The sequence below is a fragment of the Wasmannia auropunctata genome, unplaced genomic scaffold, assembly GCF_000956235.1.
Source record: "Wasmannia auropunctata unplaced genomic scaffold, wasmannia.A_1.0 LD335987.1, whole genome shotgun sequence".
In the NCBI taxonomy this organism is placed as follows: Eukaryota; Metazoa; Arthropoda; class Insecta; order Hymenoptera; family Formicidae; genus Wasmannia; species Wasmannia auropunctata.
This window is the reverse complement of record NW_012026903.1, coordinates 1,123,228-1,140,183: the sequence shown is the minus strand read 5'-3', so window position 1 is coordinate 1,140,183 and position 16,956 is coordinate 1,123,228. Positions and strand designations below refer to the sequence as shown.

General features: G+C 36.2%; 1 protein-coding gene across 6 annotated transcripts in view; it reads left to right on the top strand.

Annotated features, from left to right (window-relative positions):
* Positions 1 to 16,956, top strand: part of LOC105454211 (spondin-1) — a 28,071-nt gene that overhangs the window by 9,403 nt on the left and 1,712 nt on the right. For 3 of the 6 annotated variants that reach the window (XM_011696681.1, XM_011696685.1, XM_011696682.1), the window contains 14 exons: positions 6,956 to 7,199; positions 7,961 to 8,147; positions 8,515 to 8,679; positions 9,239 to 9,362; positions 9,450 to 9,580; positions 10,250 to 10,439; positions 11,050 to 11,221; positions 11,945 to 12,266; positions 14,366 to 14,576; positions 14,914 to 15,093; positions 15,611 to 15,733; positions 15,937 to 16,082; positions 16,365 to 16,440; positions 16,637 to 16,705. In XM_011696681.1, coding sequence (XP_011694983.1) covers positions 6,956 to 7,199; positions 7,961 to 8,147; positions 8,515 to 8,679; positions 9,239 to 9,362; positions 9,450 to 9,580; positions 10,250 to 10,439; positions 11,050 to 11,221; positions 11,945 to 12,266; positions 14,366 to 14,576; positions 14,914 to 15,093; positions 15,611 to 15,733; positions 15,937 to 16,082; positions 16,365 to 16,440; positions 16,637 to 16,705 — 2,340 coding nt within the window. The remainder of the gene's footprint in view (positions 1 to 6,955; positions 7,200 to 7,960; positions 8,148 to 8,514; positions 8,680 to 9,238; positions 9,363 to 9,449; positions 9,581 to 10,249; positions 10,440 to 11,049; positions 11,222 to 11,944; positions 12,267 to 14,365; positions 14,577 to 14,913; positions 15,094 to 15,610; positions 15,734 to 15,936; positions 16,083 to 16,364; positions 16,441 to 16,636; positions 16,706 to 16,956) is intronic. The other 3 variants (XM_011696683.1, XM_011696684.1, XM_011696686.1) reach the window with 3 other exon arrangements.

Sequence of the window (16,956 nt, the reverse complement as noted above, 5' to 3'; positions counted from 1 at the left end):
GTTCCGCGTGTTGATATAAATTCCGATGCTTCCTAGGGAAACTTCTCTGTTTGTTCGGCCGACGATCCGGCTCAATAAAGTTTTGCTCTTGCTCTCGCTTTCTTTCTCTCTTTCTCTCCATCTCCGTCTCTTCCACTCTCGCAAAACTTAGCTCCCCGGCGTCTGGATGGGTGTTCATATACTAACGCATGCAAATCTCTCGTGCCCGGTGAATTAATGCGTTACGTAACGCTGGCGGGACGCCAGGTGCGAGACACCGCGAGCCGCGTCGCGCGCTCGCAGGTTTAACGCAAGCGAATTCAACGTGGCCCCGACCCGATAAAATTCTATTAAATCGCGCCGACCGCCGCGCTGGCGAGGAGACCCGCGCTCGCCCCCGAGGGGTTAAATCCCGAAGAAGAGGACGCCACAGCCGAGGAAACTCGGGAGAATTATTGCGCCGTTACCGCAATGGAGAGTCGCGAAACAATGCGGTGAAGGGTGCCGTGAAGGGCCTGGCACAATCAACGTTATATACGGGTAACGTAGCTGTTAATCACGAGCAGATCTTCGCTCTTCGTCTGTATAGATCGAAACTGCCGGATGTTCCTTCGCGTTGCTGATTCTTTTGGCTAATTCGAAATTTTTCCTCAACGAAAAATGTCGAGACGTATTTATAAGTGTCTCCGAGTGATTGACGATTGAAAACGGCGGACTTGCGGGATTAATCAAAATAATTTCAAGATCGTTGCGAAATGAGTGCTAATTATAGTCCTTGTAGTTAGTTATAATCCGGAAAATGTCAACGAATTACTTAAGCGCGAAAGTTAACGGAGGCTGTCGGTGCAAGTGACACCGCGAATTTGCGACGTTAATTAATCTTAAATATGAAGCTATAAATTTTCATTTTCTTTCGTATTAAAAGCCGTGGAGCCGCGCCATTCTGGATAATGCTCGCTAATTAGGTGCAGTTGATTACATGATTAGTGACTGATGTTACACGGCCCGTCGCGTTATTAACGTCGAGTGCCCGATTAACTGAATACTACTTTAAAAGCGCGATAGATTTCAAACCACATACGCGGTACACCCTAAATCATCCGCGAGTAACAACAGCCTCATTACTCGCAAAACGCTCCGGCTTTTCTCTCCGGGGCAGATCCGACGAGCCGTGTAAGTAGTAATAGATAATGCAGCGCGCGGTCAGACGTATCTCTAAAAGCGCGAAAGCGTTCCCACATCTTTTTTTACTGGGAATCAAGCGTATGTAGTTTGCAAACTACGCTTGACTCTCATTTTCTCATTTTGTCGTTACATTTTAAATATCGAGAATGCTTTCTTGGTTTTTTTTTTTTTTTTTTTTACTTGCTTCAGTCAGACGAGTGGATTTAACACCTAAGGGTAGCGTCGTGGAAGTGAGAAAGAGTTTCCTCCCTTTCTCCCTCACTTGATCGCGATCTCGAATTTGCGCAAATTAGTGTTATTGTTTACCAACGCCGTGCGATTACGTGTCCGTCGAGATTACTTGTTTCGCTGAATTCCACGCCAATCGCCGCCGTGGTCGTCGTCTCGCATCGTGATTATTTGAGGAATTTCAGCCACGCGCCGAAAGAGAGCGAGAGAGAGAGAGAGAGAGAGAAAATAGCGATATTTTACGTGTGCGATACTGTAAAGCGCGAACGCGCCCGTTCATTACAGCACGAGATCGATTAATAATTCATCCCGTCGCCGTTGTGTTACCGTTGAGGGAACGTTACGCGCGTAGACAGACACTATTGTTCGGCTCTACATGTAATCCGCTTTGCTGCGAATGAAAACTCGGAGCTTTCGACGAACGAATTCAGCGCTGAATCTCGGTGGATCGGACAGCATCACACGGGCGTGATGCAAAAATATCGTGTTCGAACCGATTCCCGGGGTCAGATTCGATCATCTGATAAGTTTCGAGCGACTTGAAAACTGCCGGAGTGGGATCGGCATCCCTAACATCGGGATTGATATCGATCTATCTCTGAAGGCGGAAGAGGAGGGAACTGAATCTCGCGAAATATAGGATTTGGCATGTTTGCGTCGCGATCAGAAAAACAAGCTTCGCTCGCATCTTGCGAGAGTCGAGCAAATCTCGAATGAAACTTCGAGAAAACGCGATTATTCGAGAATAAAGCGAAAAGACGAAAGCGAATCGCCGCGATCGCCGAAGTTACTCGCTGTTCCTCGTCGCCGACAAGCCGGCGATCCTCTTCTGACATTCTCGCGTGTCCGGGGGCGGCTCGTTGGTGCGCAGGAAACACGATAGCCCGACGAAGGTCTCAGTTAACTACGTTTTTTGCCGCTAATTCTTTTAATTCAGGGTTATGAGAATGATCGTGCGGGAGGTGAACGCGGACATCGTGACTCATTGTCATCGCTCTTTCTAACGCGACGAATTTGAGCCTCGATAAATACAACGATTCTCTAGAATTGCAGGCTATCGGAGGAATTGATGGTTACCGAGTTTTTAGCTTAATTTACCGTTATCGATTTTCGGTAAATCATAAACATACATAGATTAGATTTCATTAATGAAGTTTCGTACTGCAAATATCCCTGGCATATAGATATAAGCATAATATATCGCAAGCGTATATATGCTCGAAAATATGTATTTTATGTAATTTTACACAAGCAACACTTTACATAAAAATATGCAAATCTTTCTGTCAAAGAAAATTGGCTATTGTTAAAGAAAGAATTGATTGAAGAGATTGCACGTACAATGCAATAATTTCAAAACTCTGCCTTAAATTACTCTATCAATAATTACTGTCTTTTTGTTTAATTTTTACTTTTTTTTTTTTTTTTTTTTTATTAAATCAAACATCGTGATTAATAATCCTTCAAATGTAAATGTATAATTTATTATTGATTTTAAATCGCTTCGGGAAAGCTTTTAAACCTTGAGCATGACTTCCTAATGAATTTTGTTCAAGTAACAAAAGTACGATTTCGATCATTTTAAATTGAATACTATTGAAAGTTTAGTTTTAAAGTTCCTCTAGGAGTAACGCAGGGGAAGGAAGAAACTTTGATCGAAGGTGTTAGAAGAATATCGGAGAAAAGTGCATATTGCAAGGTCTTAAAATCCCTCTCTCTCGTGAATTCGAAGATTAAGAGCCAATGTGTAAGACTTACGTATATAAAGAGATGTAGTCCAAGAAGACCTGTAACATCGGAAGCCATACCGTTCCAAACAGCTGACAATGAGTATTACAATACACAACGTAAAAAGTGACCTATGGAATGAACAACCTTGCGACCGTTTCGCGATACTTTCAAATGTTTGTTCTAATAATTTACGTAACTTTTTTTTTACGTTCACACGATTTAATGTCTTCTTCGAAGAAAGAATAATTCGATGCAATTTTTATATTTCAAATACATTAATTGTCATCTTGATTGTTATTAACTGGATATTATATGTAATACGAAACTACTATATAAATAATTTAAAATCAAATAATAAAAAATGATTATTTTATTAAGACTAACATTTATTACAGTGCTTCGCGCGCGCTATTTAATATTTTTCACTTTTACTATATTTGCTATACCTACACTCACTCTATCAGCTTCAGTACATACAACTGTTAAAATATGCCATGACAGCCGCTCACGAAGTAAACCGCTGCGAGAAAACCAATCGGCATCGCGGAAAAGCGACAATAATTAAAAGATGCGAATATCGATGTCATGGTTTTTTTTTTTAGAAAGAATTGTAAATGGAGAGCGATAATTTAGAGAGACCTAAATCGTTTAAAATAAGGTCGCGCGTGTAAAATGTAGCACGCTTAGAGATTCGTGTGTTAAAGAATATTTCGTAATAGAGAATGAAATACACTTGAATCCCCTTGAACGCAGTGGCGGATTCACGATGTGTCGTGTTTAATCCATGCTATAAATAGCGCGGGCCGGTATACCCGGGCTGGATACATGTTTCTATTCCGAGAACGCGAATATTCCTTCGACACATAGGAAATCTATAAGTCGATATTCATGCACGTGCAATCATTCATGCAATAACAAATGTTATACCTTAACGATAGTATCTGTTGATGTTTGAAAAAAAAAAAAAAAAAAAGAAAAAGAAACTGCAGAGAAGAAGTCGGCAAACGAAAGATGAATCGACAGTTTTAGAAAATACTATAAAGCTCAGTACATTTTTCCTTATGCGCTATTCCGTGTGTTTTCCAGAATTAAATCAATATTCCTGTGTCTAGAGGAACTGAGCGCAACGCTTCCTCCATCGAAATCCTTGACTGTTTTTCATACCCCGTGCTAAAAGTTTTCTCTCGATCGTTTAAATTTTTCCTCCCGCGCGGGAGGAGATGCAGAATTTTGTTTTCGCTCGCAATCAATTACGGACTATACGCGAACAAAACGAAAGTTTCTGAACGCCCTTATTCGATCGGGATATTTTTATAGATACGATCGATTACGCCGAAAATTATAATGATAACAATTTGTAGTAATAAACTCTTTTTGTTATTTAATTACGATGATATATAATAAAATATTATAAAAGCTATGTATATATGTATATATATACACACACATATATATATATATATATATATATATATATAAAATACAGCAATAAACCCGATATAAGAAACAAGTTGCAAAATTAATAAGAATTACAAGCTATGAGTATTGAATTTATAAAGTAGAAGTATCATTGCTGTCCATTGCCTTATACATTGCCGATGCGTTTTATAATATTATAATTTTATATCCTCCAAGTAGATTATATTGCACAGTACATAAGTCTAATGGTAAAAGATCCATAATTTGCATTAAAAAAAGTATTTGTCTAAAAATATAGCGAGATATATATTTTTACAGTGCGGTTCATAAGACAAAAATAAAATTTAGAACACGTTAAGAAAACATTTTGAACATTTGAATATTTGAACTTTTTTTATTCAACATAAGATCCTTTACAATCAATAGCTTGAATTTCTGAAATAGCGAATCTTGTTTTTCAACTGCAATTTCAATTTTGGAAATGAAAAATAGAGAAAGAGACGTTAGGTGAATGGATAATGTAACTGAGTATGACATTTTTTTAGCCATTCAACAATATTCCAAAAATTCCAGTCATTATGACCGATCAATTGAAGACGTACAAAAGAGAAGTGATCATGGTGATCATTTCTCAATGGTAATGCAAAAATTGAAAATAAAAGAGCAAAGCAGTATATTGTAAAAAACCTATTTTGAATAAAAAAAATGTTTGAAATATTTTTATAATGTATTCTTCATTTTATACGATTTCTTACGGACCGCACTATGTATGCATATAGAGATACTATAATACAATTAGATATGCAGATATTATCTCAATTAAAAATAAGAATATCAAATAAGTATATTCATCAATATTTGATATACAACACTAAATATCAATTTCTTATTGTTTTCAAATATCTGCATATTTAATCAATTTGAAACAAATTATTTCTAATGAAAATATATTGATCTACAATCTTAAAATATTTACTACTAAAACTCGGAAGAATTTTTTGCATATAATAATTGTATATAAAATGTGTGTAATAATTTGTATATAAAAAATTTAGAATTCAATTCGCGTCTGTCTTAGGCAGTACTATTTATACATATAACTCGACTGTGAGTGATACAATAGATAATAATACCAATCTGATGAAAAAGATGCATTATTAATTAATTATGTTCGCGAATATTTGATAAACTAGCTTCAGATTAAACACCAACGTGTATACGCTCTGTTAGGTCACTCTATTACGCACAGCGATTTTCAGCCTCCTCCTGTATCATTTACCCTGCGAATCCTCCATTTCCCCGAGTATTATCTCTTCTTTGACGCTGCGTCAGCACTAGCTCGATGCGTACAATTGTCTGTTTGTTTTCCTGCGCATCAAAGTATGTAAAATAAAATGTGTGACTTGCAAAGGTATTGATACGAAGCCCGTGTATCTGCTGCGTACCGATATTGCGCGTGTAAAATCCATTGCTTTCAACGGCGATTATAAAAGACGAAGCAGAACGCGCGCGAAAGAAAATGAGAATAAACAATCGAATAAATTCACATTTTCCATATTTCGAAGTGCAATAAAATACAAATATATTCCAGAATGTCAGTAATTATTTATTGTACATACATATGAGGCTGGACTTCTGTAAAAGTTGTTACTGCAATGGATTCGATATTCTTCCATGGAATTCGTCTTTCTGACCTACTTTCTGACCTACTTTATTTCTAAGTGACTAATGGAGAAAAATAATACAGAACGGAATCATCTGACATGGCAATTTCTGTTTGCTATCAATGAATGTGTGTATGTGTGTATATGTATGTAATACATATACAATGTATACATAAAAATTTTAAAGAAAACTTCTTTGAAAAAACCGTTGTAATTTACTATTATTCATTTTTTTCATATTTTCTATATAAAAAATGAATACAACGATAGTGAAGTAACGCCTATGCGGGCTAACGGTTGGTTTGTAATAATTTTTTATAATATCCAGCCGCACGCAAAAAAATTAATAATTTTGCAAGCATTATATAATAATCTTAATAAAATTACTTCCTTTGTAAAAAAAAGGGATTCTATTATAATAGATAAGGATAATTACATACGTCTATTAAAAAACGCATGCAAAAAAATAATTTATTATAATATACACATGCGATTTTTATTAAATTTATTTTGTGATGTTTTATCATATTCTACATTGTTGTATGTAAAAGCATTTTATTAAATCCCATATTATGCCATCAAATATAATCTTTTCTCATACACACATAGATATTATTTATACAAACAAATACACAAGCACATTATTCGTTTATATGCAAAATTGCATCGCGTCCATACAAAACGCGTTCACATTCTATAAAGCGGAATGCAATGCGGACGTATCAAATAAAGATCGCCGATTATTTTAGTGGTCCTGCAGACCGACAGTACCGAACAGATGCGCCGGAAGTTCACGAGATTTCTCATATCTGCCGAGCCCAAGAACGCAAACGAGACGGCCGATGTCGGCGTTTTCGATCTTGAGGACGATACGATGACCAAGTTCGCGGATAATTGCGCGAACGCCGTCGTGGAGACAAGCAATTTGCAGAAGGAAGAGATATCTGTTATATGGACCAGCCCTGCCGAAGGTAGCGGTTGCATCCTTCTCAGGTGGGGATGAAGGAATACTCGATCTTATTAATTCATAATGATATATCTATTTCGCGACAGTTGCAGGATAACAGTTTAAACAAATTAGATAGTGGCAACATCATTCTTGTTATAAGTTAAATGTCAATATTATAATATGTTATTAATGTACATACGTATAAAATTATATATGAGAGAGGTATACGCTTTTGAACACGCAGAAAAATAGAAAACCATATTCATTTTGCAACATTCAAAAGACATTAAATAGCAATTACGCGTAACTTTTAAACGCGCTGCTGCGAAATATAACTAATATTTAAAACTAATATTTAAACATGTTTGCACGTACGATTAAACATGTATAAAATACTTTTATATGCCTATTTTATCGGCACGTAAAATTTCGCAGCGTGCAGTATTTGCATTAAAGGATTTTATTTAAAATCGATGTATAAAGGGATCGAAACGTATTTATTGTGATATTTATTGTTCCAGTTTATTTATCTTTAAAACAGAATTAAATGCTAGTATTATATTTCTTGCTGCAGGTGTACGCTATTTAAATGCATGTATAGATATTACAAAATATATTTTGCAATATCACGTTGTTTATACACATATATTTAATATAATTTTGCACATACATTTAATATATTCAACATAATCGTATATTTCATAAATATATCATTGTTTGACAATTTAACAGTCTTTTATGTGATACACAAAAGGTCTTAATATCCATGCAATCGGTAACATTTTTCTTTTATTTTTTCTTGCAGAGCGACAGTGCTAGAGACGATAGATACATGGTACATGGATGATGAAAATTTGAAACTCGAACCATGCCAGGACTCAAAAGCGGAAGCCGACGATCAGGGCCCGGTTCTTGCAGAATGCTGTGCCTGCGACGAGGCAAAATTTGAAGTCACGTTCGAAGGCCTGTGGTCTAGAAATACACATCCAAAAGTACGTGAACAAGTGTCGGCGACAATTGTATTACAGATTTAATGTTTCGCAAGTTGCGAATTTGCACTCTTCTAAGGTGTTACTTCTCCAACAATTAAAGAGAGATTAGAGAGAGAACAATTAATGTCGACTATGTATAAATAATAAAACAGAAAAATATATTATATTTGCCGATGAAAGAGTTAAAAAATAGAAAAACTTGGACAATGTCTCTCGAGCTGAAGTATTTGAAAAACAGAGACTCCGTAGCATCTCTTTCGTGTATTCGGCATATTTGGAATCGCGATCAAATCATATATGGGAAAGTCTTCGCACGTCCGACGATCGGATTTATTGTCGTTCATTCATTATTCCTGTCTCCCTACAGGATTTCCCTAGCAAGGGCTGGCTGATCCGATTTTCAGACGTGATCGGCGCGTCGCACACAGGCGATTACCGATTCTGGCATTACAACGGAAATGCTAGCGAAGGATTGCGACAGGTGGCTGAATTCGGTGCGACGCGGAAGTTGGAGTCCGAGTTAAAGGATCGAGTAAGAGTTGCGATATGTCAGAATCGAACATTCCTAGATCTATATCTACATCTCTATGAAAGTTTTTTATCCATCTTGTCGTATTTCCCGTATTATTATTTAAGATTTTTAAGATAAACTAATTTTTAATTTTTTACCTCTCATTTATATTGTGTACCGATCATGGCGCAGAAAGTTGTGTGTCTGCTTTCAGTGCCAAAGATTCAGATTCAAATCCGACTGGAAACAGCAGATTTTTATTCGATCGCTACCTCTCGGAAGGCAGCGGCAATCCATCGAAATCTGTATCGTCCAAACTGATTCTTTCCAATTGAATAATTAAGTTATAAGTCGAATTAATTAATTAATTAGAAAGTATCAATTTGGTATCATACAGATTTTGCTTGTAATTTTTTAAAAACTCTAGGAACTCTTCAGAAATCCAAAAATAGTTCTTTGTAAACATAATTATTAAGAGACATATATTTATACGATATAAACGTAGATATATGTGTGTGTGTGTGTGTGTGTGTGTGTAAATTATCAGCAACATTTATTATTAGGAGTTTACTTCTTATAGAGCGAACACATCAGGACTATAATAAAGGCAAGAGGAATCAGTTATCCGAATGTTACTGGCAGGACCTTTGCTGTGTTTCGAGTGGACAAAAAGCACCATTTAATGTCCTTAGTATCTATGATCTGTAAGATTAATTTTTATATAAAACACATTAAATTTGCATTAATTAAGTATAATAATGCCTCGCTCATTAATTTAAATTTTTCCGTAGTCCCTTCGCCGGATTGGTTCGTAGGTGTTTCCGGTCTTGAACTTTGTCTGCCTAATTGTACCTGGGTAGAACACAAACAATTAAATTTGTATCCTTATGATGCGGGAACCGACAATGGGATTTCATACATGGTAAGTGAACAGATGTTAATTTTTATTTTCAGTTCCTTACAATTTTATAATTGACAAGTGTTTTAGCGTATTTTATAGAGAAAAAAGAAATCGATTGAAAATTCCCAAAGCGGGATTCCCGCATCAAGATAAGCACGGTTGATTTGTACTCCACCGAGCGGGTGGAGGGCTACTCGAAAAAAGAGATACGTTAAGGGATCGTATGATAACCCCTCCTCATTCGAGAGAATACCTAATTTTATCAGTTCATAATAGCCACCCTCGTACGCAACCAAAATCGCTGACGTCGTTGCTCTCTCGGCATTTTTCCTTCTTCTATACCTCTTTCTTTATTTTTCTCACGAAAAATCCATCTTTCTCGTTAATTGCGGGAATTTGTTAATATGTAACTCTTGTAACAGCGAATCTATTTGTGTTATTGACCGCTACGTATCGCGATGTCTTGCAAAATATAGGAAGACATAAGAATTAAATGAATTGAGATAACAGTAAATTCGATCGGACGGAGAAAAAAAATGTTAAGGGAAATGAAATCTACGGAAGATCCTTCGCCGAACAAGGAATTCCGAGATATTTATACGAGAGAGATATATCTATCTTATAGCGAACATTTATAATTATTTTGTCAAATAGTACTTATTATTAATTACTTCTCGTATTAATTACTAGTCAAATGATTCACGAACGGACCCGCAAGAGCCGATACGACGTATCACGTCGACGGATCCGAACAATTCGAGCTCGCCTTTTTACGATCCGTCTGGTCTGGACATGAAACCCCTCGCGAAGCTCTACCTCAACAGGCAGAGGTTGTACGAGAAGACCTGCGACGACGCCGGCGATACGCTGACTGATGCAGGTGCAGTGGACACGAATTGAGTAAAGGAGAAAAAGAAAGAAACCAGAAAATATCGCTCGAAGAAAGCGCGCTCGTGGAGAATTTACGACAATTAATTGTATCACTTGGGAATTTTAAAGCAGCGCTTTAATGTCCGACTCGCGAGTTCTCTCTCGACGAGATGTAAAAAATTTACACATCTCACCGAGGGGAGAAAAATTACAGAATTAAACGCCAGTTTTTGAAACACTGAAACTCGTGAACGAGTTTCCGCGAAGTTGAACGATTAAGGTAACATTCATCATGCATCTCCACGTCATGTGCAGTTCCGCATAATTATTCCCTAATAAATTGTTCATGCGAGGACTGTTTTAAAAACGGGATAAGTCTTGGTGAGAGCGACTGTTTGCTCTTACTTCGCGCAATTCGTCTAACTACATATCTTTCGCTTCGCGACGTACCGTTTGCTTTCCGTTCTATAGACAGGTATTGCATGATAAAGCCGCTGTACATAGATAAGTCATTACTAATTACGACATAATTCTTGTTCCAAGTACATTAATATGAAATTCTACACGAGGTTTTTATGTAAAACATCTAAAAAGGTAATCGATATTTTTTTTTTAAATAGAAGCCTGTAGAGTCACGAGTTGGGGCAAATGGGCTCCATGTTCGGTTACCTGCGGTAAAGGCAGTCAGTTGAGACAACGTGATTATCGCGACAAAGCTGCATCATATGCGAACAAATGTAGCACGCCTCTCTCAGGTCGAAAACCCTGCTTCAACGCGGAGAATCCGTATTGGTATGTATAATCTTCTCAATCTCTCGTGACTAAAAACTAATTTATAAAATCTTCTCAAAATTCCTTCTTCGCTGAATAATTTTTCGTTATTTCTAAAATTTTTCCCCTGTGTGTTATCATTAGAAAAATTTCTGTACATTTTCATCTAGCGTAAAGCTCTACCTCTTATTTATTTTTCTAATTCGTTTCTCTAATTCTACTTTTGACAGGAAGCATTTTAGTCTATACGAAGAGCTTGTCGCAAAAGCATATAATTGATTGCTCATATATTGTTCTAAAATAACAAAATTATGTGGTTCGATAGATAATTAAATATATTCTCATGTTATCAAATATACAATCATAACATGCAATTGAACTTATTATATTGTTCATAAAACATATCGAAAGCAAGTATGAGCTGAGAAAAATTTGGTGCTGGAAACAGTTACGTTTTCAAATAGAAAAAATATATAGCAGTTATTATTCGCTGCTTATCATTTGCTAAAAATTTAGTGGAATGAATTCTACTAGGTAATAAGCGGTAACAATGGAGATTGGATTTTGTATATTCGGTAACGAGACAGTAAGAATTTATAAAAATTCTTGATTTTAAGAAATATATACAAATATTATGCGAGCAATCGTTCACATGCTATTAATGTGACAAACTGTATAATTAGAAAATCTGTTTAAATTGTGATACTCACGGCGATTCATTTGTATTGTACTTCAATTTGCCAGCCTCAATAACGGTGGTCATGGCGCAACATGGGACGACAAAATGTGCGACATGACTCCGTGGAGTCCGTGGAGTGAATGCTCATCCACCTGCGGCGAGGGTAGCAAGACCCGTTACAGGAACTTCCGGCAGAAGAGGTATCGAAAACATTGTAGGGCTGTGCCGCACGGGCCGCTGCTCCAGCAGACGATCAATTGCGGGAACAAGCCTTGCGAGGGCGAGGACACTACGGAGGAGGTAAGGCTACGACTGAATCATTTCGACAACGATGACATGGACGAGGATTATCCCAATGACGACGAGCTCGGGCAGGAGTGGCTGCAGGTATGAGAAGATTGAGGCACATCGGGCACTAAATGATCAGATGAAAGTGAGATTTCCGACGAAGCTGAAATTCGAATTCTTCGCGAAATGAGAAATTTTATTAAATTACGATTGCTGAACTTATTATTAACTAAGCTCATTATGATCGCTAAACATTACGTAACAGAAAAAAAAACGGTATTTGAACTCTGTAATAAATCCGACATTAATTTTTCGTCAGCAAGAGCTTTATAAAATATCATCATTTATTAAGATTTCTTAATTTTCAAGATTAAATATTCTTAAGCTGTGCATTAAATTTTTTGGATTAAGAATTAATTAATTGATTGATAACAATTAATTGAAATAAGGAATTTTCCCGTCTATCTTCGAGGATTAATGCGCGAAGCTCTTTTTATCTGCTTAATTTGCTTTTAATTAATGTTTACTAATTCCTCTTGAATTCATGAACGCGAGCTCCTCCGTTTACTTCTTCGGTGGACTCGGATCTGATTTTTAAACTGCAATTCAATTCGTGGACTGACATTTGCCGGGTTTCATCTGAACGTATAAAATAAATTCGGTCAATTTGGTCCTTCGAGGAATCAAGTTCGTCGAAAAGTTCGCTCCGCGTAACTACTAATTGTTTTACGGTACTTTATCGAATAGATATCAAGCGGATACTTCGTATCTCTACGGAACACGTAGAAGGGATAAACGATCCGCTCGATATTTATTACAACGAATCCAGCAGCTTTGCTAAGTATTAAATCACCCGGCAGCCAACGGCGATAGCTTCGCACGAGTAATCGATACCTATACCATTTCTCGTAGATTCATCCATGGCACCGGCACTCTCACGTAAGTCACGCGATATCAGCAAGGGAAATCAAGCACCTCGGCGTATGAAAAATTTAATCAAGCTCTTTTTTTTATATTTTATAGAATGTCATTAGTGCACGCAAGAAATAGGTATAGGGTATGCAAAGCGCTCCGAAGATCAAAAGCGCAGTGAAGGATCCAAGTATCCGACTGAATTAATTTCTTCTTTTTCTTTAAATATTACTTCACTCATTTCCGAGTGCTTTTAAATTCCCTTGCTGTATAATAGCTTTACGATCAAAGATTATACAGCTGCTTGTTTTCATTTTCAAGCGATATATTTTTCTTGCCACAGAGCTCAGAAAAGGGAGGAGACATATTTCAATCTATGCTCATTAAGGGGATTTTCTCGTTCAGGGCGATAAAAAAGTAACTTTAGCAAATTAAAAAAAATCTTTATAACTAAATCTTTTGTCTTTATTATGTTAGGTTCGAATAATACTTCAGAATCTTTTAGTCTCTATAATCATGCCAAACAATGATCTTTGCAGAAATTTCGAATGCTTCAATTCTTCATAGCTTCTTCGATAACTTCAATTTTAGAGATATCAAGATATTTTTTAGAAATATCCTTAAGATAAAAATTGAAAAAATTCTAAATATTTGAAGTTTTATATGATGAGAATCCTTTAAATATTGCAATCTTGTGATATCACAATTGTAACAAATCAATCCAATATTCTGATAATCGTTACTAACTGTCATCATCAATTATGCATTTATGCTTATAATATTTCACATGCATTATGTAAAGAATGTAATGATCAATTGAATTATTTTATGGCAATAAATAATTGATGTAATAGTAAGTGAAGCTTCGCGTTCAATGAAACAAGTAACGAATATAAAACTCACGTTTCTAAAAGTGAGTTCTTTTTTTGATATGCACTTAGAAGTGCAAACTTCTTTTATCATAGTCTTTTAGGCCGCGTTCCAATATTCACTGCCAGTACTGAAAATCTACAGCATGCGTTTATCTCATGGGCATTATAAATTTTCAGCACTGACAGTGAATATCGGAACGCAGTCTTAGTATGTCTCGAGCAATAGCGCATGACTAAGTAACTCTCGAAGAAAAAAAGAAGTCTACGCAATTCATGGAAGTGCGCGTTTGAAAGATTTTTCGAATTTATTGCGAATGTCTGCTTGGCAAGAGGAAGGAGGAGGGAGAGATTCGCTTCTACAACTCTTCCAAGCCTCTTTTTTTATGTTGATCGATTTTTCATTCTCGGCCATAGGCATGTCCTGCAGACCGCTTCTTAGAATGGTCCATGTGGTCGCCGTGCAGTGTCTCCTGCGGGTCCGGCATCCAGGTGAGATCCAGGCAATTGTTGGATAAGGACGACTTGGATAAGGACGACGACAACTTGGATAAGGAGAAGTGCAAGATGCAGATAGTGCCGTGCACGTCCCAAATTTCATGCAATTACACGAGGCAGGAAGCAGAAAGTACGTAGAATGTTGACTTCTAACTTTTCTGATTTACTTGACGATTTACGGAACGAAAGAGTCGCGCGCGCAGCGAGTCCCGAAAAGTTTTAACGATATTTGATCTTTATTTTAAATAGCAATAGTAAAAATAACCCGCAAATGTATCTTCGCTGTATATTTTCACTAGAAAAATTTCGTACAATCAACAACCATTGCAGTCGTTAACTTTAGCATGCACGCGTTTTATCTTCGTGTCACAGCTATATGTCTCTTGCATTGATCTCTATATGAATGTGTCACTGTCACTACTGTGACAATAAAACGTCACCACTTATAATTGGATACTTGTAATTAGAGATTTGTAACGAACCCAAGAAGGAGGGAAATTGTACTCACAATCAGAATATTAACCAACGAGCCTACTTCGACAAAAAGTCCGGCAAATGTCTTCCCTTTCTCTACATCGGATGCGGCGGCAATCGAAATAATTTCCCGACCGTGCAAGATTGTCAAAAAGTCTGCATTAATTTTCATGGTAAATTGATCCATTCACGCCATATTCACCGTTTTGTAACGACGCATGATAATGTTGTTATGGAATCCCCGCACACGCACTGCATGCGCTAACAAAATTTTCAATTCTTGTAACTGCAACAGCAATTCCCGCAGTTAGATTAACCGCATAATTACAATACAGGTGATATGTCCTGCATGACTTATATGTATTATACATTAATTCATTTAAGTCGTTAATTTTAATATTCTTAAAAAATTAATCCTAAAACATTAATTTTAATATTCTTAATATATTAAACAATGTATCGAGAATATATTAATATTTTAATATTTTAGTATATGAGAGGAGATTTATAATAGAACACTGATTATTCGAATTTGTATTATTCCTTTAAGACTTTCAAAAAATTATGCGCTTTTTCGCCGTCCGAACTCTTAATCTGCACTCCCGCAAAGCTTTCGCATTGTGAGTAAATTTATCCTTCCACGAATAACCACTTGTGTTATACCTTGCACACGCTTACTAACGAATTCAGGAGAATTGAGGGCGAATCTGTCGACAATCATGAAAAACTTGAAGGTGTCTCTTAGCAGCGTCCTCAGCTATCATATTCCCGTTCAACAACAACGCACCTCGAAAGCGAAGAGAGCGCAACACGGTGATATAATTAAGTGCTTTATAAAATTATTCAATATTTCTGATCAATATCAACTAATATTTGTGACCAAGATTCATATACATATATACATACAAACTTATATTCCGTTCTTACGCAAAAATGTAAATTTAAAAACCATTAGAGAAATGTAATGCATAGAAAAATTTCTGCTTCGCTGAAGATCACCTTGTGCCTCTTTGCAGGAGAGAAGAATTTTAATGCTCAACCGAGCAGTCAGATAATAGAATGGGATGAGAATGGTAAAGTGGACTGCCAGGTCTCCGAATGGAGTAAATGGTCTCGTTGTGAGAACTGTCATGGATTTACTACAAGCACCAGGGAAATTATGGTATTGTTAGAGACTTATTCGCGTACCTATTGAAATTTCTCGATGCTTACGGCACGGCACGAAAACAACGATGTTTAAACGAATAAATAGTAATAGAGATTTTCAATTGAAGAAATTATATACATATACATATATATATATATATATATATATATATATATAATATATATATACACGAATTATTGAATTGTAAAAGAATGTTATCTTAATATAGATACCATATTTATACGTATCTATAACAATATTATTTTAATATATTAAATTTAATTCTCTTACGAGCAGATCCCAGCCCAGAATGGAGGTAAAAGATGTCCAAAAATTTACCGAAAAAAGAAGTGCCGCAAGGTTCCCCCGTGTTGTAAGTGTTACTTTCTTTAATCTATCGCTATAAACTGATTTAATTATAGATACAACTGTGAAAGCAACGTATTCGTTGTAATAAATTTTAAAATCTTTTACCGCATGTGAAAGAAGAGTTCTTATAGATTTGGAGATTTTGCTTCTTTAATCGGTTCTCGATTGGAAAATAATATGACAAGAAATAAATTTTGCAGCTCTACAGGGTGATGGAACAGGTCGACGGTTTCATCGGGACAAAAATACTTCGAAAATCGATGCCGAGAGTAAGTCTCATATCTGTTTGAAATATCGTTTAAAACAGATAAAATTCACGGAATTCATTGTGAATTTCGGAAAATATTTCATTAAAATTCCCTATCCTTTTTAATTTTTTTTTATATAAAAGCACACTCAATTTACACGCGGTATACGCATTCAACGCCTCGAATATACATAAAGTAAAATTTCTCCGCACTGAAAAAAATTGCCTCTAGCGAATATGTAAAACTGGCGTTTCGATGAGCGTATTTACGAA